General features: G+C 36.8%; 1 protein-coding gene across 1 annotated transcript in view; it reads right to left on the bottom strand.

Annotated features, from left to right (window-relative positions):
* The window catches only part of LOC121385067 (poly(rC)-binding protein 2-like), a 333,206-nt gene that overhangs the window by 31,340 nt on the left and 277,169 nt on the right, over positions 1-24,697 (bottom strand). Inside the window, exons 6-9 of the mRNA XM_041515603.1 lie at positions 23,796-23,819; positions 12,266-12,298; positions 11,239-11,355; positions 10,008-10,127 (exon numbers count right to left, since the gene is read on the bottom strand). Coding sequence (XP_041371537.1) covers positions 10,008-10,127; positions 11,239-11,355; positions 12,266-12,298; positions 23,796-23,819 — 294 coding nt within the window. The remainder of the gene's footprint in view (positions 1-10,007; positions 10,128-11,238; positions 11,356-12,265; positions 12,299-23,795; positions 23,820-24,697) is intronic.

The raw sequence follows: 24,697 nt of genomic DNA, 5'->3' as shown, positions 1-24,697 counted from the left end.
ACCCACTGAGTCGTTAAAACTCGCTCTGGGTGAGAGCCGGTACTGGGCTGCGTACCCTGTACCTACCAGCCCTATGACTGATGGCTTAACCACGACACCACCGAGGCCAGTGTTAGCTGTTAGTGAGAGAGAAGAGGGTGTAGTTGTCTTACACCTACCCACTGAGTCGTTAAAACTCGCTCTGGGTGAGAGCCGGTACTGGGCTGCGTACCCTGTACCTACCAGCCCTATGACTGATGGCTTAACCACGACACCACCGAGGCCAGTGTTAGCTGTTAGTGAGAGAGAAGAGGGTGTAGTTGTCTTACACCTACCCATTGAGTCGTTAAAACTCGCTCTGGGTGAGAGCCGGTACTGGGCTGCGTACCCTGTACCTACCAGCCCTATGACTGATGGCTTAACCACGACACCACCGAGGCCAGTGTTAGCTGTTAGTGAGAGAGAAGAGGGTGTAGTTGTCTTACACCTACCCATTGAGTCGTTAAAACACGCTCTGGGTGGGAGCCAATACCGGGCTGCGAACCCTGTACCTTCCAGCCGTATGCTAATCAAAATTATGAAAACAAAATGTTCCCTGCACACTTATATACTTGCAAAGCACCTCCTTCGGAGGACTGTTCATAAATCCTTCAACGACTTTTTGCGGAACAACGTTATGAAATAAGCTAACAGGAATGCTTTACTATCCACGGCTAACTGATGCCTCGACTTAATGGTGAGAACAGGGAAATGGATGCACAGTATTAGTGCAGGATTAAAATGCAGACAGACGCAAATCTGATTTCGTATCAACTTTTACAGGGCAGCTAAGTGGGTAAGAACCCTTTTATCTTTTCACAAGACATTTCATCCAGTGTTTACCTTCCTCCACAATTGAGTTATGTGTTAGTGGAAAAAAAATCTTTAAAGAAAACATTGCATCAATTTGGTCTATTCTGGAAAGACTGTTTGTTTAGGCTTGTGATTACCAAATTGCCAAATGTAAATTAAAGTTTAAATTTTCATTTTCATGAATATATTTTATTATTAAGTTGTTAAAAGTCGCAAATTTAGTTTCAACCCATAAAAATGGACACTAAGTTTAGTTAATCTACAAACGTGTAACATATTTGAATAAAGTTACAACTCGGTGAAACAAGAGTCTGTGATGTTGAAATGGTAAAATACCCTTAAAAATTACTCTACCAGCCTCGGTGGCATCGTAGTTAGACCATCAGTCTACAGGCTGGTAGGTACTGGGTTCGGATCCCAGTCGAGGCATGGGATTTTTAATCCAGATACTGACTCCAAACCCTGAGTGAGTGCTCCGCAAGGCTCAATGGGTAGGTGTAAACCACTTGCACCGACCAGTGATCCATAACTGGTTCAACAACGGCCATGGTTTGTGCTATCCTGCCTGTGGGAAGCGCAAATAAAAGATCTCTTGCTGCTAATCGGAAAGAGTAGCCCATGTAGTGGCGACAGCGGATTTCCTCTCAAAATCTGTGTGGTCCTTAACCATATGTCTGACGCCATATAACCGTAAATAAAATGTGTTGAGTGTGTTGTTAAATAAAACATTTCTTTCTTTCTTTAAAAATTACTAAAACGTGACTCCATGACCATCACTTCTCAGATGCAGGCATGTTTTTAAAAATATGAGAAATATACTGTAGTGTTTAAAAATTAGGGTCCCTCACTTTAAATTAAGGCTTTTTGTGCTTTTGTGTGGATGTTTATAGGGGACTTAGAGGGTGGACTGGCTGAAGTGAGAAACATATTTTTTAATAAATATGAAGAATTGTTGCATACACATGTACAATAATATCTTATTATGCAACTCTGACATTGACACTTTAAACAGCTTGAAGCTGAAACCAAACTTTATTTATCTAACACCACAAGACAATAATATATTCCACACAACTGAATACATATACATATGAGAACCTATACATGGAATACGGTAGAAGACTGTAACACTAGAAAGGTGAATTTGTAAGATTTTTATTTACAGTAATCCGCCCCAGGTCAAAAGCGTTCCCATCTTAGAATCTAATCCACCCGTCTGCAAATAGGACTGTACCAAAGTGGTAAGATTAATATCTCGGCTCTCAAGGGATCAATGCCATACTTATTAATAGATGCATATCGGAAAGTCCCAACTCTGTTTTCTTTGGTGTGGGCTCCGGGGCTATTTTCTAAACAACATTTGCCAATATACGATCATATGGGTGTTTTGTGAAACTGGAGAATGTCACTTCACTTCTAACCTAATAATATTTGTAACCAATATTGACAGAATATGTGTAAAAATATTTCTACCTTGTAATATTTGTAACTATATTGACAGAATATTGGCGAAAATATTTCTATCAAATATTTCTATCTAGTAATATTTATAACTAATATTGACAAAAATATTTCTACCTTGTAATATTTGTAACTTATATTGACAGAATATTTTTAAAAATATCTTTACCTAGTAATATTTGTAACTATAATATTGAATGAATATTTGTAAAAATATTTCTACCCAGTAATATTTGTAAGTAGTATTGTCAGAATATATTTCTACCTAGTAATATTTGTAACTAATATTTAGAAATTATTGGTGAAAATATTTCTACCTAGTAATATTTGAAACTAGTATTGACAGAATGTTGGCAAAAATATTTCAATTTTGTAATATTTGCAGCTAATATTGACAAAATATTAGTGAAAATATTTCTACCGTGTAATATTTGTAACTAATACTGACAAAAAAAAATAAGTGGAAATATTTCTACCTACATGTAGTAATATTTATAACTAATATTATAATTAAGATAATACTTGTTAAAATATTTCTACCTACATGTAGTAATATTTATAACTAATATTATAATTAAGAGAATACTTGTGAAAATATTTCTCACAAGAATTTATACAGTTAGCATAAACACCCAGCAGATTATACAATGTTTTACAGGATGATGAAGCCGTTATGGGTTTTAACAGTGAAGTAAAGTTTGTTTTGTATAATGACACCACTAGAGCACATTGATTTACTAATCATCAGCATGTCAAACATTTGGTAATTCTGGAATGTAGTCTTAGAGAGGAAATATTCGCTACATTTTCCCATTAGTATCAAGGGATATTTTATATGTACTATCCCACAGACAGGGTAGCACATACCATGGCCATTAATATATCAGTCATGGTGCACTGGCTCGAATGAAAAATAGCTCAATGGGTCCACTGATGGTGATCAATCGTAGACACTGACCATGTATCAGGCGAGCGCTAATACCTGGTTTAAATCAAATTGTATTTTATGGGTGGTGAGTGTATAAAACAAGAAGAATACTGGTGAGGTACATCATATGCCACAGATATTAATCAATATGTTATGGGTATGATTCAATTCTAATTATGTGAAATGTTTACAATGGGATAGATGAACAGTTTGTTTTGGACCAACTACTGATGATACTGTATACACTGGAGAAGGTGCCGTCTGATTATTGAAGATATTATTCTTTATTAGAATGGTTCTGTATGCATGTGTATGCAAGATATGGTCCACACAAGGATTTACTGTTATGTGCGGTAGACAGTGAAAAGTAAGTCACAGTGACCTAGTAATTAATAGCACGCGACACACTATCATCCCAAGTTGTTCTTACATATGAGGCTTGATGGTCCTGTAGGCATCTGTATGCAAGATATGGTCCAGACAAAGAACTACTGTTACGTGTAGTAGGCCATGCAATGTAGGTCACAGTGACCTAGTAATAGTATGCAATACACCACCATCCCAAGTTGTTCCTGCATGTGAGGCTTGATGGTCCTGTATGCATCTGTATGCAAGATATGGTCCTGACAAGAAAACGTTAACAGATGGATGGACATACAGACGAATGGACGGATGGGCAGACGGATAATGCCATACCATAATACAACCCATCATAGAAAGGCGTATAAAAATTACCTTGCCTCAGCATGCTTAATTCTGTAACCTCCCTTTTTGCACTCTTTGACATAAGGCAGAGTTCGCAAACTCTCCCAATTTGTTTTTTCTCTTAGTAACTCAACAATCTTGATCTTAAAGATGTTGACGCTACGGAAAGAGAGAAGGTGAAAAAAAAATGGGGGCATTACGCAACGAGTGAATGAAAAACAGTACAAATGCCAAGAATATATGCAGAGCCAGCACAAGTGGGAAACTAAATCCAGCTTATTGGGGAACACAGCTTGGAACCAGGAGAAAAAAATAGCCAATAGAAACACTTGTTACTCCTGGCCCTAGGGAAAAGAGAGACAAAGTTTCCTAGCAAGTCAAAAACAAAATATATATATGGCCATGGGGTGACATGCCTGTTGACATTTTCAATGATCACACAAGAGCATGCTTAATTCTAGCTATGTCATCGAGTCGTCGTAATTAAAGATTATTTTCTTTGTTTTCTTCTGCGTATTTTACTTTTCACAGAGAAGTTGGTTCTTGGGTAACAAGTTAAAGCTTGTTTTGTTTAATGATACCAGTAGAGCACATTGCAAAGAATCATCTGTTATTGTATGTCAAACATTTGGTCATTCTGACATGTAATCTAAGAGGAAACCCAAGTGTGCTATATATTGACATCAGCTGTAAAGGATCTTTTATAAGCACTTTCTCACAAACAGGATATCACAAATCATGACCTTTGATATATCACACACAGAGCACTGGCTGGGACAGGGAAAAAAACTAACAGAATATTATGTTCACTGAGAGGATTCAAACATGTGACCCCAGCACCTTGGGCAAGCACTCTAGCCTCTGAGCTAGATTCAGTGGTAAAAGGGTCAATATTACATTTTAAAAGTTAAAATTTGTTTTGTTTAATGACACCACTAGAGCACATTGATTTGTTAATCATCAGCTATTGGATGTCTAACATTTGGTTATTCTGATATATAGTCCTAGAGAGGAAAACCGCTACATTTTCCCATTAGTAGCATGCAATCTTTTATATGCACTATCCCATATCTAACGGGATATCACATACCATGACCTTTGATATGCCAATCAAGATGCACTGGCTGGAATGAGAAATAGCCCAACAGCGATCGATCCTAGACCGACAGTGCATCAGGCGAGCGCTTTACCACTGGGCTATGTGTCGCCCCTTTGAAAGCAGAAGACATTTTATACAAGATACCAGGAAGCAGCTTGGTATAGTCTCACTACCTGGAAGGGGGTGGAGGATGGGGCTGGGGATGAGGATGGGGATGAGGATGGGGATGGGGATGGGGATGGGGATGGGGATGGGGATGGGGATGGGGATGGGGAATGGGCTTTGGGGGTAGTCTATTGTTAATTCAAAGTATATTTGGGATTTAAAATTTTGATGTTTTTATTTATGAAATAATATTATTGTACATTTGAGAAATAAATATAGTTAAACATAAATGATAAAGAAACATGCTTTTCAAATGCAAATTTATCTCCTTTTTTTTCATCTGTCATGGGTATGGAAGATGCCAAAAAGTGGGGGAGGGGGGGGCACACACACACATATACATATATAAATACTTATCTCGCCTTCATGTAAAATTCTTTAATCTCATTGGTTGTTTGCCGTTGGACAAATCCTTTATACCCCTGTGGGCGGAGCCAAATTCTCTTATACCCCATCTGTAATTTCCAACAGTTTCCAGCCACCCCAGTTAATGCTAAAGCAATATTTTTTTTACTACATACATTTCTGATAAAAAAAAGAGTGTTTTTTTTGTTTTGTTTTTTATTAATATCCGTTTCAGACAATTTCGTATTACAAACATTTGAAGTTCAAAACTCGTTTATCGATGGAACTATTTTTCGTCACTGGCAAGTGATTTCATTCGCATCCGTGTGGTATGGCTCCGTTAATAAATAGTTAACAATTATTGTCTGGCATTATTTTGATTATTTGGCTATATGGTTTAACATGTCGGCAAGATAAATTCGTTGTAGAAGCATCTCTCGGGGTATATGGCTTTTGATGTACCCTCTGTGTGCTCTTTTAAAAGAACACACAGAGGGTACATAAAAAACCATATACCCCTCGTGATGCTTCTACAACTTATAATATATATAGGGAATAACTGGTTACTGTCTTAAGATATTGGCTTTATTCTACGAAGGTTAGAATGGCGAATACAGTGACGCTCTAACAAGCTGCATTCGCCATTCGACCTGAGCAGGATAAAGCCGTTATTTTAAGACAGTAACCAGTTATTTCTTTTATCCTGCAATCCTACAGGAATAGTCGAAAAATCATTATTTATTCCTTTTTTTTGTGTATGGAAGTCAAGTATCATCAACCTAGCATTTGCCGTCATACGAGATACATGACGTCATTCTTCTGTAACATTCAAAAAGCGTTTCTAAACTCTAATTCATAAATAAATATACACGTTTTGTATCGTTATCACAAAACTAAAAGTTATTTGTATTTACTGTACTTAAACAAATGATTTAAAGAGTATGTTTATTGAAAATCTGGTCTGAAATACTCGAGTCGAGACGGGCTTATGACCTATATTTTTAGAAAGTGAACGAAAATATAGATATTTAACAAAACACTAGTTTTGCCCCACCCAGCACTTCCTATGCAAGTGTATGCTGAAGGTTTTGGCCTGAAATCTTATTTTTATTGGCAGAATTATAATTACTTGTCCATCTTTAAAGGCATATTGTCACAGACCACTGACCTATTTAATAGTCTAACAAAGTATTACCTGAACAACAATAATTTGATTTGTCCCTAAATGTACTTTATTCAACCATCTTCATAACCACAATACTCCATTTATTAATGACATTTTGTAAAAATAATTGAATTATGGCAATAGTCCATAATTCAAAAACTAAAATTGCTGAGAGGGATGACATGGATTTCACTTCATCATGGTTCCATTGAGGTGATGCGATAGCGAGATTTGGTTTCCAACAATTAATGTAATTTTTATTTATTATTTTATTTTTAGAGAATAAGGACCTTAAATCTGTGACAGTATGCCTTTAATTCACAATAAACAAAAAATAACAACATTTTAGAATGTAACCCCCAAAATCCCTGAAGAGAAAAAGAAAAAAGATTTTAAAAATGGTTATAATATTTTACTGTACACCCCGAAAAAAGAAGAAAATGAAACCAGAAAACCTATAAAAAATATTTATAATATTTCACAGGCCCAACCCTCCAAAAAACCTCAACAATAACATGTTGCAATCAATATGTAATATAATCTAAAATGCAATGTGGAAATTTTACTGCACAATTAGCCTGTGCAGATGTGTTGCAGCTGATAAAATAGACTACTTGACAGATTACTTCAACACGCGTGGGTTCAATTCACACCAGCTTGGTGTACTCTTAGGGAAACTCCCAATGTGTGAGTGTTTCTCAAACCTTTTACACTATATGACAAATTTTTTAGATTATTTTAAAAATTAAATATGACAAATAATTTATCAACGACAGAAAGAAAGAAAGGCTTTATTTAACGACGCACTCAACACATTTTATTTACGGTTATATGGCGTCAGACATATGGTTAAGGACCACACAGATTTTGAGAGGAAACCCGCTGTCGCCACTTCATGGGCTACTTTTTCCGATTAGCAGCAAGGGATCTTTTATTTGCGCTTCCCACAGGCAGGATAGCACAAACCATGGCCTTTGTTGAACCAGTTATGGATCACTGGTTGGTGCAAGTGGTTTACACCTACCCATTGAGCCTTGCGGAGCACTCACTCAGGGTTTGGAGTTGGTATCTGGATTAAAAATCCCATGCCTCGACTGGTATCCGAACCCAGTACCTACCAGCCTGTAGACCGATGGCCTAACCACAACACCACCAAAGCCTGTTATCAAAGACAGTGTCATAGCATTTTTGTTTTAGAATGACATCAGGTTTCCATGTATATTGCATGTACTCATAAGTCTTTATCAGCTTTTAATTTGTTCAGGAACATTTTACTCATATTCAGTAGTTTTTCCCATATCCAGTTATGCTACAGGGTGATAAAGCTAATATGCGGGTGGGTTTTCTTTTCTGTTTTTTTTTTTTGTTTTTTTGTTTTTAAAGTGACAGAATCTATAGTTCATCCCACAGTGAATGACTTTTTTTCAAACTAGGGAATTTACTACTAATAGTAACTACATGTATAGTCCATCCCATCCTCCTACACAAATGTTTTTTGTAAATAATTTCAGTTTAGTTTGAAGTAAAAAGAAAGTAAAATCTTTAGGAAATAACAAAAAAATTAAAAACATTTGTGTGCAAGTTACAAAACAATTGGCTCAGAAATAAATAATTTGTAGTGAATTCCTCTGGGACGAACTATAGTTTTTAAACTCTACAACAGATTTTTCACTATCAGAGCCATTTATGATAGCTGAAATAAAACATTACTCAGAATGTGTTCTTCAGATTGTCCATATCTTTGCAACTGAAGTGTTTCTGGTTAATACCACAAAATACCTTAAAGGGACAAACCCCAGTTTCAACTCGTGAAAATTAACACTAAGTTTAGTTAATCTACAAACCTGTAACACATTTGGATAAAATTATAATTGAGTGAAACATGAGTCTGTGACTTTGTAACGGTAAAAATACCCTCTAAAAATAGACTAAAACTCGACTCCATAACTGTTACTTCTCAGACGCGCATGCGTTTTTAAAATATGAGAAATGCATTTTGTGATATTAAAAACACCAAAGTGACCAAAAACACTTTGAATGTATGGAAATGGATAATCTAAACAATAAAATCTAAATAATGTCCGATTTCAGTTATCAAAAACGGCTCTAATAGTAACAAATATGCCACAGCGTTAAAAAACTAGGATATGTCCCTTTAATACACTGAATACCAAAAGAAACACAAATTAGAATCACAGTTAGTAATTAGATTAGATCTACTTGATTACAAGTTTGTTTGTTTTGTTTAATGACACCACTAGAGCAGATTGATTTAGTAATCATTGGCTATTGATTGTCAAACATTTGGTAATTCTGACACATAGTCATCAGAGGAAATCCACTATATTTTTCATAATGCAGCAAGGGATCTTTTATATTCACTTTCCAACACAGACAGAAAAGCACGTACCACTGCCTTTGACCAGTTGTGGTGCACTGGTTGGAACGAGAAAAAAACCAATCGGCTGATGGATCTACTGAGGTGGTTCGATCCTGCGATGCAAGCACCTCAGGCAAGCACTCAACCGATTGAGCTAATTTCAGCCCTGCTTAATTACAAATGCTCATTGTTTTTAAAACTCAATCAAGGAAGAAAGAAATACTTTATTTAACGACACATTCAGCACATTTTATTATGGTAATACGGCATCACACAAATAATAAATTACCTCACAGATAATGATCAAGAATACCCACTGCCACCATCCCATGGGATAATATTTTCCATTAGTAGCAAGGGATCTTTTTATATGCACCATCCCACAGACAGGATGGCACATACTATGGTCTTTGCTACACCAGTTGTGGACTACTGGCTAAAGCAAGAAATAGCCCAATAGGACCACCAGCAGGAACTGATCCTAGACTGCACACACATCAGGCGAGCGCCTTACTACTGGACTACACAGGCCCATAGGAATGTTATCTGGAGTAGGAGGCACAATCTCTAATGAGGGATTGCACACACTCTAGTGAGAGTACAATCCAGATTTTTATCTTTATTTATACAGATTATGACCCCCCAAAAAGTATGTTTTCATCCTCAAGTGGGGGACACAGCCCACTAGCCCCCTCCCCCAGTTCTTACGGGCCTATGTTCCATCCCTAATACTCAATTAAGATTACAATGAAACCAACTGTTAGAGCACATTGTTTTATTAATCATCGGCTATTGGATGTCAAATATTTGGTCATTTTGACATATAGTGTTAGAAAGGAAACCCACTACATTTTTCAATTAGTAGCAAGGGATCTTTTATATCACTGTTTTGTTAAACACCGTTTTGTTAACCACGGCCAAAGCTTACTTCTCTGATTTCTTTAATCTTGCAGCCTCCTTTCCCGATGAGTGATCCGCACTGACTCGCAGGTACGACTAGGCGTAATGTGACAGGCGGCTTAGGCACAGTGGGCGTATTCTGAAGATCCTGCAAAACAGAAAGCAAAAGTTTTAAAGTTCTGTATAGGCGTACGAACGTGCCCAAAAGAGGGGAGGGGGGCACACACACACACACATATATATATAAATACATGTATAAATATACAAAAACGATCGCTGCTGAATACAAAGTAGGGAGACACATGCCCCCCCCCCTCCACCCCCCACCCCGCTTCCTACACCAGTGTTTTGTTATGTTTAACGACATCACTAGAGCATATAGATTTATTTATCATCAGCTGTTGGCATAGGCATACTGGCTCCCATTTTTGGAGGAGGTGTGTGGGGCAGTCTTATTTTTACTACCAAACAGCTATATAGGGTTGCAAACAAATACAACTAATACCGTACAAAGGTGTAGCACCCATTACACACAGTATGCATGTGCGTAATGCAAAAACATCCGGGAATAGGTCGAGGCTGTCTGTAATTTGTTTTGTAAAATATCCTCTTAAAATTGACTGGAAAAAAGATAGAAAAAAAAAGCCTCAGAAAAGGCTCAGAATGCATCTACAGGCGTCCAGAGTTTCAAAATGTTCATGGGGGGGGGGGGGGGGGGGAGAGAGAAGGTCCCCCGAATACCCCCACTCGGGCACGTCTTCAGCATGCATAATGCTAAAAATATTCTGGCTACGCCCTTGCCATAGGTAGAATTATGAAAATATGGTGAAAAGATTTCAAGCCAGCTCATTTTGCCCAAATATTTATCGGTTTTGCCCGAATTTGAGGGTTTTTTTCGGCACTTGGCCCCCTCCCCCACCTGCTACCCTGTCTCGTACACTTATGTTTAACAACACCACTAGAGCATATAGATTTATTAGTCATCAGCTACTGGATGTCAGATATTTGATAATTCAGACAGAGAAAACCCACTATGATTTTTCAATTAGAAGCAAGGGATATTTCATATGCACGCTACCACAGACAGGATAGCACACACCGTGGCCTTTGATATACCTGTCATGGTACACTGGAATGAGAAATAGCCCAATGGGCCACTAACGGGGATCGATCCTAGATCAATGAGCACCCCTAGCTATTACAGAATTTAAATGTTTTATAAGCAGAGAGCTAGACCTATAATATAACATAAAACTCACCTCTTCAAATTTATTACATATCATTGTGAACGCTTTGTGAATATTATCTATTGAGCCAGTTGTTGTGACAATCCGTTCCGGACATGAGCCATCAGAAATATTTATTTTAGCTCCGCTCTGAAAACCAAACGGGAAACTACTTTTACTCTTGGTCAAAAACAAAACAAAACAAAAACCTTTACTCAACATTGGTAGAAAATAAAGAAGAAGAAGAAGCAAAAAACATTATAAAAGCAAATTATTTTAGTAATATGTAATTAGTAATATGACAATAATTACAAATACAAATATAAAATTTGAAGTTTTAATGATAAATAATATTTCTAAAAATTAAACTTTAAAAACAATATTTAAAGAATGTTTTAATAGAAGTATTTATATATATTAATTTAAAAACTTAAGACTACATGTATGTATAACAGATACCTGTACAAAATGAAATAGATTTTTGACTATAAAAGCATAATTAAAATTAAAGATCCAAATACAAGTGCCCCCATATATACGTGTATATTGTAACTTGCATCTGAAATATCTTAAAGGGACAGACCCTAGTTTTTAAACACAAAGGCATATCTTTCATTATGATCACTGAAATCAAACATTACTTATATTTTATTGTTTAGATTATACATTTCCATACAACCAAAGTGTTTCTGGTCATCCTGGTGTTTCTAATACCACAAAATGCATTTTTCATATTTTTAAAAACGCAAGTGCGTCCGAGAAGTAACAGTTATGGAGTTGCGTTTTAGTCTATTTTTAAGGTTATTTCAACGTCACAGATTCTTGTTTCACTCTGTTGTATTCAAATTTGGTTTGTAAATTAACCAAACTTAGTGTCCATTTTTACAGATTGAAACTAGGGTCTAGGTGAAAAATATGCCTTAGTGTTTAAAAACTAGAGTTTGTCCCTTTAATAGGTTTACTCTAATTATATATACTTTTCATAAATTCCAAATTATTCCTAAATATTAATACTTATAAAACATACCAATTTAAATATATGAACAATACAAGTACTTACATCTTCCCTGAATTTCTTAATGTTATCACCTTTCTGAAAACAGAAAGAAAAATATACATAGATACATATTTAACTTGTGTGTGTCTTTAAACTCAGAAATCTATGTAAATAGACCATGCTGTGAAACAAACTGTTCCCCTAACTAGGTTCAGACTGTCAAGTGTCAGCAGAAAGTTGGCCAACTCGACAGTTATGTGGTAATTTCCCCAACTCCAGACGTACGACAGGTGCGCTTAGATTAACAACTAATGAGTTATACGACGAGAATCGAGTTGTAAGAGTGCTCAGACTAGCAAATGGACAGTCGTAGAAGTCGTGACAGCAGACAATTTGCCACCTTTCTGCTGGCAGTTGGTAGTTTGAGCCTAGTATTAAATTAAAGATATTATCATATTGAGCACTGATACTTAATCTTTGTTTTCTGTACAGTGGTCACTCAGTAAACCAGATTTATCTGAAAACCAGACATTTTTTCTGGTCTCTTTTTAAATATCAGTATAGAAAATAACCTCTCTAAACTAGATACCCCTTAAAACCAGACGTTTTGAGGGGTTTCACTATATTAAGGGGTTTTTTTTCTATTCAAACACCAGGAAGGGCTAAAAAATACCTTCCTTGAAACCAGTCTTTTTATTTGGTCCCGTGGGAAGATGTTTAAATATTAGTATAGAAAATAACCTCAAAACAATGATGCCCCTTAAAACCAGACTTTTTATTTGGTCCCGTGAGAAGATATTTAAATATTAGTATTAAAATATCCTCAAAACCATGATGACATTTAAAACCATACTTTTTTTCTTTCTTTCTTTTTTTGGGGGGTGGGGGGGGTGGGGGGGGCAGTGTGTGTGTTTCTGTCCCATGGGTGTCCAGTTTTGAAAGGTTTTACTCCAATGTTTTTTGTTTCTTCCAATTCACATGCCATGAAGAGTTTACGATTACCCTCATCGTACTAGTCGTACTAGTCTAAGAGGAGTGATGGATCCCCTTAACCGACACGGTCTGACGTAAATCATCTGGCTTTTATCCCATTCCAGTCATTGCTAGTCTTACATGACTGCACAGTCTGTGGGAAAGTGCAAGCAGATGACACCTTGATGTTAACTGAATATGAGCCGTCTATGCAACCTCTACAGACATTGAAGCAAGTGTCCCAGGAAAAGTGCAAGCAGACAACACCTTGATACTAACTAAAAATGAGCTATCTACATATTCTCTACATACATCAAAGCAAATGTCCCATGGAGTCGTTATACTAAGGTGACACCTTCATGCCATGTGGCTAATTATCAGCTACAATGTATGTGCCAGGATAAACAGCGATGATGTCTCTTGCGTCATATGTCCACAGAATGTGTTCCACACATGACGTCTGGAATTCAGGCTACAGGTAAGTGGCTACAGTGGAAGCAAGTTAACAAGTTAACGGCCCCGGTGGTGTCCTGGTTATAAGCCATAGGACTTAAAAAGCTGATAGGTACTGGGTTTGCAGCCCGGTACTGGTTCCAACCCAGAGCGAGTTTTAACGACTCAATGGGTAGGTGTAAGACCACTACATCCTCTTCTCTCTCATTAATCAATATGCTCCAGTGGTGTCGTTAAACAAAACAAACTTTTTTTTTTTTTAAAACACTTATAAACTTGAGAATTAACCAAAAATATAGTTTTAACTGCGCTTCTAGAATTTTTATAAAATCCACTTGCCATGGGATCAGTGATTTTGAATATTTACTAGCCATAATTAAAAATTCACTAGCCTTACTTTACTTTTAAGTCAATACAATTTTACTAATAGTAATAATGTCACCTAAAGTGGGAGATAGAGCTTAAAAACACCAAGATTGGGGGATGGGGGTAGGATATTCATATTTACAAAATCGACATAACTGCAACATTTGACTTCTTTTTTCACTAGCCATCAGGCATGGTAATGATAGCTATTTACTAGCCCAACACTGAATATCACTAGCCATGGGAGTGGGGCTACCATCATCTAGAAGCCCTGGTTTTAATAACAAATTTGTTTTCATTTCTTATAAAAGATTCTGCCAATTAATACACAGCCAACATTATCTTTATAAAAACTTATAAATGGTGAAAAACGTGCATGTTGCTACTTGGACTTTTTCTAGAACAAACATACAGTTTTAACAACAAATTTCTTGTTTTTTATTTTTCATTCAAGACTATGCCATTTAATATATAGCCAAACATTATCTTTATAAAAACTTATAAACAGTGAGAATTAAATGCAAGTTGCTACTTGGACTCTGTCTAGAACTAAAATACAATTTTAATAAACAGAATTTCTTGTTTTTATTTTTCCTTCATAACTCTTCCACTTAATATTATATAGCCAACATTATCTTTACATACACTGCCCGGTGCATGGTCTGTGGTTTTAATATAAAATCAACATTATTTTTACAATCACTTATAAACAGTAAGAATTAAGTGCATGTTGCTACTTGGACTCTGTCTAGAACTAAAATACAGTTTTAATAAACAGGGGCCTAATTCACAAAGATCTCTTAGGCTCTGCTATAGACAACAAAGCATCCTCTTTGCAAGTCTCTTAGCACTGCACTGCGAGATCCCAAAGTTGCGAGAGTTTACTGAATTGGGCCTCCGATTTCTTGTTTTTATTTCTCCTTCAAGACTCTTCCACTTAATATTATAGCGGGCATTATCTTTACAAACATTGCCCTGTGCATGCTCTGTGGTTTTCAACACTTCCTGGCTTTAGATCATTGGCAAGCTGGCAAATTAATGAACAACGACCTGTCTAAAAGTGACAGATTAAAGAGATCCCAATGGCCTGCAGTTGACAAACAGATGAAAGCTCGGAGAGATGACGTTTTTACATCAACAAGTAAAGACTATGGGGGAAGGCTGGTGAAGAGAAATTGCTCTTTACTTTGATAACAGCAGTGTATTTGGAGTCGGTGGAGACACAACAGTCAATCATTTTCCATTAGCAGCCATACCAACTTCAAAGATGGCGAAAAGGAATGATTGCTCTCTGGGCGAACAGGAATGATTGGTCTCTGCAGTGAGTAGTATGGTAGTTAAACCACCAGACTTGTGGTTTTCTTTTGTTTAATATCACCACTGGATAACACTGATTGTAATTCTAATACAAAGAAAGAATTTGAAAGAAATGTTTTATTTAACAACGCACTCAACACATTTTATTTACAGTTATATGGCGTTAGACATATGGTTAAGGACCACACAGATATTGAGAGAGGAAACCCGCTGTCGCAACTTCATGGACTACTCTTTTCAATTAGCAGCAAGGAATCTTTTATATGCACCATCCCACAGACAGGCTAGTACATACCACAGCCTTTGATATACCAGTTGTGGTGCACTGGCTGGAATGAGAAATAGCCCAATGGGCCCACCGACGGGGATCGATACCACACCGACCGCGTATCAAGCGAGCGCTGTACCACTGGGCTACAAAGTCTTCAGAGAAAACGTGCTACATTTTTCCATTAGTAGAATGTTAAAAATCATTTTGTTTAACAACACCACTAGAGTACATTGATTAATTTATTATCAGCTATTGGATGTCAAACATTTGGTACTTTTGACTAACCATCTTCAGACAAAATTCCTACATTTTTCCATTAGTAGAATGTTAAAGATTTGTTTAATGACACCACTAGAGCACATTGATTTATTAATCATCGGGTACTGGATGTCAAACATTTGGTAATTCTGACTCATAGTTTTCAGAGAAAGTCTTGCTACATTTTTTAATTTAATAGCAAGGTCAAAGTTAGTTTTGTTCAACACACCACTAGAGCACATTGATTATTGGCCTCATTGGCACATTGATTATTGGCCTCATTGGATATATATATGTAGAACATTTCGTCATTCTGATACAGTCGTAGAAGAAACCCTTTACATTTTCTATTAGCAGCAAGGGATTTTTATTTGTACTTTTTTCACAGACAAGACAGTGCATACCATAGTCTTTGATATATTAGTACTAGTTGTGGGGTACTGGTTGAGACGGGAATAAAATTCAATGGGTCCGACAAGGTTTTTGGTTGTTATACAAAGAACAAAAGAACCAAGGATCGGGAACATGTTTACTAACTTGCTAGGTCAAGGAACGGGAACATGTTTACTAACTTGATAGGTCCTCTCTTATGAAAAAAATAATGTTTTGTTTACCACCACCACTAGAGCACATTGATTTGTTAATCATTGGCTATTTGATGTCAAACATTTGATAATTTTGACATATAGTCTTAGAGGAGAAACTCACTATATTTTTCCATTAAAAGAAGCAAGCGATTTTTTATATGCACCATCCCACAAACAGGATAGAACATATCACAGCATTTTATATGCCAGTCATGGTGCACTGGCTGGAATAAAGTTTGTTTTGTTTAACGACATCACTAGAGAACATTGATTTATTAATTATTGGATGTTAAACATATGGTCATTTTGACACATTCATAGAGAGGAAACCCGCTACATTTTTCCATTAGTAGCACCATCCCACAGACAGGATAGCATATACCACGGCCTTTTATATACCAGTCATGGTGCACCGGCTATGATGATAAATAGCCCGATGAACCTACCGATAGGGATCGATCCCAGACCGACCGCGCATCAAGCGAGTGCTTTACCACTGGGCTATGACCCACCCCTGGCTGGAATACAATCATAGTTTAAAGTGTTGTAAGGTGTTGTTAAACAAACTCTTTTATTTGAATTCCACTGGCTTAATCTTCAAGGCAGAATTGCAGATTTGTTTTAAAAGCCGATACCACCCACTATTCAACATCTACAAGTGTGCAGGTACTTCAGATGATGAAGAAACAATTGCATCCATTCTATTTGAATCTTCCACAAGATGCCATCTCACACCTGTACCCTTGTGGATCAGTTCTGTCTTTGTGTGCAGGTATCAGCCACACCTGTAACCCTCCAGGGTCTGAGTATTACTCATCACAAAAAACAGATCAAGATGTAAACAAATGGAAGAGAGAAACTATAGCTTTTCTCTTTGCTCTATTAACCCACTCACTGCTGTGTTAGAAGATCCAGTGTTCTTTACAGACATGCAGACATGTCAACTTTAACATTGAGAGTCATGAGAGGGCAAAGTGGGGTAAAGTGCTCGCTTGATGCGCAGTCAGCCTAGGATCAATCCCCGTCAGTGGGCCCATTTGGCTATTTCTGGATGGTTTTTATATATAAAAGATCCCTTGCTACTAATGGAAAAATGTAGTGTTTTTTTTTTTTTTATCTAAGACTACATGTTAAAATTAGCAAATGTTTGACATCCAATAGACATTATGGTTAAACTATTTGATTTGCGACTGGGGTACTGGGTTCCAAAACATGTACCTTTACAGTCTTTCGCCCAGTACAAGATTTAATGGCAGGTTAAAAAGAGTTAAAGTTTGTTTTGTTTACCAACACCACTAGAGCACATTGATTTATTAATCATCAGCTATTGGATGTCAAACATTTGGTAATTTTGACATAATTTTAAGAGAGGAAACCTGCTAAATTGTTCCATTAGTAACGAGGGACCTTTTATATGCACCATCCCATAGATAGGATAACCCACCCTACATCCTTTGATATACCAATCATGGTGCATTGGCTGGAACAAGAAATAGTCTAATTGGTAAACAAAAAAACACACACGGAAATGAAATTCAGGATCTCATTACTTTTCAGGCTAGGAGAAACACATGACATAAGATGTAGACAGCCGGATGTGGAAGAAATATAGTCTATCCCTTTGCTCTTTGCATTAACCCTCAGAGCATTACACTGAACTGAGAACTGTCTGTTGTCACAACTATTTACAGATGTGCATGCAGATGGAAACTAACATACAGTGAAACTTGTCTAAACTGGAATTTGAGCAAACTGGAATCTTGTCAAAACCAGCCATGTTTTTATATGGTCCCAAAGTTTCTAAATTCTAAAACGTTATCCTTTAAACATGGGATCCTAGCTGTCTAAATCGGATCAATATTAGGTCCCCGGCACGATCCGGTTTAGACAGGATTCACTGTATTACTCAACATACATGTTCAGGTCCTTGAACAAAAGAAGGAATGTTAGTTTGAACATCCTATATCTATTATAGACTTAAAGGCAGGAAGGAAATGTTTTATTTAACGATACACTCAACACATTTTATTTACAGTTATATGGTGTCGGACATATGGTTAAGGTCCACACAGATATTGGGAGAGGAAACCCGCTGTTGCCACTTCATGGGCTACTCTTTTCAATTAGCAGCAAGGGATCTTTTATATGCACCATCCCACGGACAGGGTAGTACATACCACAGCCTTTGATACGCCAGTCGTAGTCAGACCTGTCAACCCTCCCGGATTCCACGGGAGTCTCCCGGTATTTGATCAAATCTCCTTTCCCCTGTGCGGGAGACAGTTTCTCCTTTTAAATGACATTTTTGTAAGCATAAAAAAAAAATCGATCCTCTTTTGTCAAAATAACATAAGGGAAGTAACTCTACCTTTTTTTTTCTCATTCGGAAAATGTCGACTACTTTCGTTTTCTGAGAATGTAACAGGCCGAATTGTCCCGACTGTTTGACCTTTGCCGAAGTGAGAATTGTGGGATAGCCTATTTATATTGTTAAAAAAGCACATGGAGTTTATAAAATGACGTGTTATTATAATGTTTGTTGTCATCGTAATGGCTACGAAGCGTGTTGCCGCTAATTCAACAGGCTGTGTATTGACATTCAGTGTTGCATAAAAACAAACAAAAAACTATCCAATTTAGTTCTAATGACACCTCTGAATTGTAAAATGTCTTCCCACTGGAATACATAATGCAACTATGACGAATCTGAACTGCCAGACTCCGAGTTGACAGCGATACACATGATGCATGTTAAAATCACATGTCACAGCAAGACAACGAAAAGACCAATTAGCTGTATAAACATACTTGTGTCAGTTAATTTTGTATGTTTGTGCAGTAAAATGTTGGTTATAAGGGTACTCTTCAAGAAATTATTTTTGTACAATTAAAAAATGTTGTGTTTGACATTGACATAAAGTTACTCACGGAAATGGGTATAATTCCGGTATATTTCACACGATGTCCGTAATGAGGATTTACTTATGATTAATGAAAATACAATATTTATTGCATCATTATAATGATTTTAAATAAGTACCACGCCACTGTTCCTCATTATAGTAAAAACTGAATATTAATTTATAAGATTTATATAAATTTGTTTTTGGTACTTACACTAACCACAAATGATAATGTAACGCAACCTGTAAGGCTGTAAGTGTAATACCGTAAATGTACTAATTAAATTTTTTATTTCTTGTTCATGTTCTTAACATTTTTGGATAAAATATACATATTTTTTTAAATATGTATTAAATCATAATAATATTTAAACTTTAAAAAAAAAAAAAAAAAAAAAAAAAAATTATAATTTTTTTTTTTTTTTTTTTAATGCCAAGATCTAAGGTTAAGAAGTATATATGACATTATATAGTATTCATATAACTTATTGTAATAATGTTTTTTTTTAAATCTTGCGATTTTGGGTTAAATTGTGTGAATTTAACAAATCTTCTGCTTTTTGACAAAATCTCCTGCTTTTTCAACACACACCTCCTGCTTTCTCTTGACTAAAGGTTGACAGGTCTGGTCGTAGTGCACTGGCTGGAACAAGAAATAGCCCAATGGGCCCACCGACGGGGATCGATCCCAGACTGACTAGACTTAAAGTGATAGACCCTAAATTTTAAACAGTGGGGCTTTTTTTTTGCACTAATAGCCTATTAGAGTTGTTTTTGATCACTGAAATCAGATATTACTTAGATTTTATTGTTTAGAATATCGACTTCCACGCATCCAGGGGCGGGATGTAGCCCAGTGGTAAAGCGTTCACTCAATGAGCGGTCGGTCTGGGATCGATCCCTGTTGGTGGACCCATTGGGCTACTTCTTGTCCCAGCCAGTGCACCACGACTGGTATATCAAAGGCCATGGTATGTACTACCCTGTCTGTGAGATGGTGTATATAAAAGAACCCTTGCTGCTAATCGAAAAGAGTAGCCCATAAAGTGGCGACAGCGGGTTTCCTCCCTCAATATCTGTGTGGTCCTTAATCACATGTCTGACGCCATATAACCGTAAATAAAATGTGTTGAGTGCATCATTAAATAAAACATTTCTTTCTTTCTTTCTTCTTTCTTTCTTTTACAAGCCTTTCGATTTCACGGAATAGATTATTTCTAGTACCGTGTCGGTAAAATCATGAAACCAAAATGTTGATTCCCATGATTATTATATCGAGTACGACTATTCTGCGGAACCTAAAACCAGTTTCCGATCGGTTCCCATAATCACAAGGTACGGAACCGAAAAAGTGTTTCCCATGAAATTTGAAATCCTATGGCCTACTTTTATATATGTACTTGACCACAGACAGAACAGCACAGACCAAGTCATTTGATATACCAGGGACGGGACATAGCTCAGTGGTACAGCGCTCGCTTGATGCGCAGTCGTTCTGGGATCGATCCCCATCGGTGGGCCCATTGGGCTATTTCTCGTTCCAGCTAGTGCTCCACAACTGGTGTAACAAAGGCCGTGGTATGTACTATCCTGTCTGCAGGATGTTGCATATAAAAGATCCCTTGCTGCTACTCGAAATGAGTATCCCATGCAGTGGCGACAGCAGGTTTCCTCTCTCATTATCTGTGTGGTCCTTAACCATATGTCCGATGCCATATAACCGTAAATAAAATGTGTTGAGTGCGTCGTTAAATAAAACATTTCTATTTTCATTTGATATACCAGTCATGGGTAATTTATGCTGAATATGAAACAGAAACTGATCATATTTTGGCACCATGCAGTATAAATAAAATAAAAAACCTCACAAATTTCTGTTATTTTGTTCGAAATACTACTGTATTCCAATAAACATTTATGTATTTTAAACTTTTATGGGATAAATTTAACCAAATTTGTTACAAGTACTTTACAAACGTTCATGATTTTATAAAAAATAAATGTAGACTAAATATAAACTATGCCTAAATAATTTCAGTATTTATGTTATAGACGCAAATCTCTTACATGTAATTGCTTACTCAAATGATTTGATCACAGAGAATGATGAGCAAATGATTCTGAAAATATCCCTAAGGCAAATAGTACTAACATCTGACATTTGCACCTCCTGAGCTGAAGAGCTGGAATAAATACCTGGAGATAACTCCGAGGCAAACAGGTGTAAAACAGATGGACTTGGTATGTTTATACACATATTTCCCCATCATTCCACATCATAATATGTATCCAATGCAGTCAGATTCTACATTTCATACACTCATGTACATGGACACATACTAACTGGATTAAAAAGAAATTGGCACATTTCTTCCTAAGCTCATTGTTCAGTAGCAGAAGGTTACGGTTTTAGTCTGCCATTCGATTTGTTTTAACATTTAAAGTTTGTTTTGTTTAACGACACCACTAGAGCACATTGATCTATTAATCATCGGCTATTGGATGTCAAACATATGGTCATTTTGACACAGTCATAGAGAGGAAACCCGTCACATTTTTCCATTAGTACTTAGCAAGGGATCTTTTATATGCACCATCCCACAGACAGGATAGCACATACCACGGCCTTTGATATACTAGTTGTAGTGCACTGGCTGGAACTAGAAATAGCCCAATAGGCCCACCAACAGGGATCAATCCCAAACCGACGGTACATCAAGCGAGCACTTTACCACTGGGCTATGTTCTGCCCTAACAGCAGAATGTTAAAGTTGTAGTCTGCCATTTAATTTGTTTTTAACATTTAAAGAGACTGACCAAAGTTTTCTGGCATTACAACAGGTTTCCAACTAATTCTAGGCTCAGGCTACCAACTGTCAGCAGAACATTGGCCAACTTTCTGCTGTCACGACTTATATACGACTGTCTTGTTGGTAGTCTGAGCACTACCTGTCTGTGGGATGGTGCATACAAGTAAATTTTCATTGGATAACCCATTAGTTGGTCATCTGAGCGCACCCATTGTGAATCAGGTAGTTGGGGATATTTCAACGCAACTGTTGAACTGGCCAACATTCTATTCTGCATTACGTAGCATTTTCAATCACTAAAATCACATATTAAATAAAAAACATTGGTTTTAAATGTCAGTATAGGTTTGTTTATTTGTTTTCTTTAATGACACCACAAGAGCATATTAACTAATTAATCATCGGCTTTGTCAACTTCCTGTTGTCATGACTTCTACGACTGTCTAGTTGCTAGTCTGAGTGCTCTTACAACTCGATTCTTGACGTATTAGTTGCTAATCTGAGCAAACCTGTCGTAAGTCGGGAATTGGGGATATTACAATGCATCCATCGAGTTGGCCAACTTTCTGCTGGCCAGTTGGTAGTCTGATCCTAGCATTAGCAATTACTAAAATTACATATTAAAAATATTTTCTTGTTTAAAATGTCAGTGTTAGTAGCCCAAACTGTCTTTTTACCGCCAAGCAATTTTGTATGTACAAAAAAAGTTTATATGAGGAAGTAAAAATTAACTTGAGCTATTACAAATATTAGGACAAGAAACTGTTAAAGTGGCATTTGCAGCAAATAAACATGACCGAAAGGTTATTTTGTTGTATGTAGACATTTCAAACATACAACTGTTAAATATTGGCAGTTAATGTACACCAGGACCTAATTTCGCAAAACATCGTACGCATAGTTTTGCAAGGTAAACGTAAATTTACGTCTAAACGACACTTTTTATTACTATTATAGTGCAACAAATATAGTTAAAAGTACACGTATTTCATTTTCATTTGTCCTTAACATGCTCCATCTTCTGTCATGGTGTAATTTTCTGCGTGAAATAGATGCCGAACACGTGTAAATGTATGCCGGTATAACTGCTAGTGGCAGACGTAAACTTACGATGTTTTGTGAGGTCCCAGGTGTCAACATTTTACCAATGTTGAGGAGCTTTACTGATAGCACTGATACCTATAGCAATTTATGTCTCTACAACAGCAATTGTCATCGGTGCCATTGTTAAGTTCGAGCCCTGTAAAGGAGATAGATCCCTTAGATTAGGGGTAGGGGTGGGATAGGGAGGGGGGGGGGATGGGGAACGATATTCATATTTTCAAAATAAACTTAAATGCAGCATTTAATAAAATAAAAAATGCACTAGCCATCAGGCATGGCAATAGTAGTTATTTACTAGCCCAACACTGAATATCACTAGCTATGGGAGTGAGACTACCATAATCTAGAAACCCTGTTTATTATTTGGAAATATGTGTTTCAGTTTGAATGCATGGTTACAAATTCTGGATTGTCTCTTTAGGACTTAAAAGAGAACAAAGACTTCAAAGAAAAAGTGGATGGCTGGATGGATGGATGGACACTGGACATCGGTATTACAAAAGCTCCACTGATGAATGTCGTAACAGAGCTAATAAGAAAAAAGAAACTTACCTTCCCGATTATGCTACCAACTTCCTGCAAAACATTAAAACAAAAATCAAATTAATAATATTAAACAAATCGTTTTACCACATGCACTTCTTCTATATTTGTATACGTACATACTTTCATTTCAACTTATTTTTGTGCTTATATCCTATTAAGGTTCAAGCACGCTGTCCTGGGCACGTCCACAAAAGTCAATGAAATTACCAATCAATAATGCCATATTTTAAATTGCTTAGTTTGAAATATCTTCGTATTAATGTACTAGATAATAGTTTCCGGGGTAAGACACCTTTTGTAATGCTTTTTCTGATATGAAAAAGAAACAATTTGTGTTGTTTAACAACATCACTAGAGCACAATGATTTATTGGATATCAAACATTTGGTAATTCTGACATAGTCTTAGAGAGGAAACCCACTACATTTTTCCATTAGTAGCAAGGGATTGTTTATATGCAACATCCCTCATACAGGATAGCACATACCACAGCCTTTGATATACCAATCGTGGTGGACTGGTTGGAAAGAGAAAAAAAAAAAATCAACTGAACTGTTCCATCAAGGTGGTTCGAACCTGCGATATAAGCACCTCGGCCGATTTCTCAACCGACTTAGCGAAATCATGCCGCTGATTCAATTTATTTTTATGCTTATATTCAATTAAGGTTCAAACATGCTGTCCTGGGCACACATCTCAGCTGTCTGGACTGGCTGTTCATGACAGTTGGTTAGTGTTCTTGGTTACTTTTTGTGGGGGTTAGTAAGAGAGAAGAGGGTGTAGTGTTCTTACACCTACCCAGTGAACTGTTAAATTTTGCTTTGGGTGGGAGCCGGTACCGGGCTGTGAACCCTGTACCTATACCAGCCTTTATGTCTGATGGCTTAACCATGACACAACCGAGGCCG

Source organism: Gigantopelta aegis, chromosome 11 (genome assembly GCF_016097555.1).
Source record: "Gigantopelta aegis isolate Gae_Host chromosome 11, Gae_host_genome, whole genome shotgun sequence".
NCBI classification, from domain to species: Eukaryota; Metazoa; Mollusca; class Gastropoda; order Neomphalida; family Peltospiridae; genus Gigantopelta; species Gigantopelta aegis.
The sequence above is the reverse complement of the archived record's forward strand: the minus strand, read 5'-3'. Positions and strand labels throughout refer to the sequence as shown.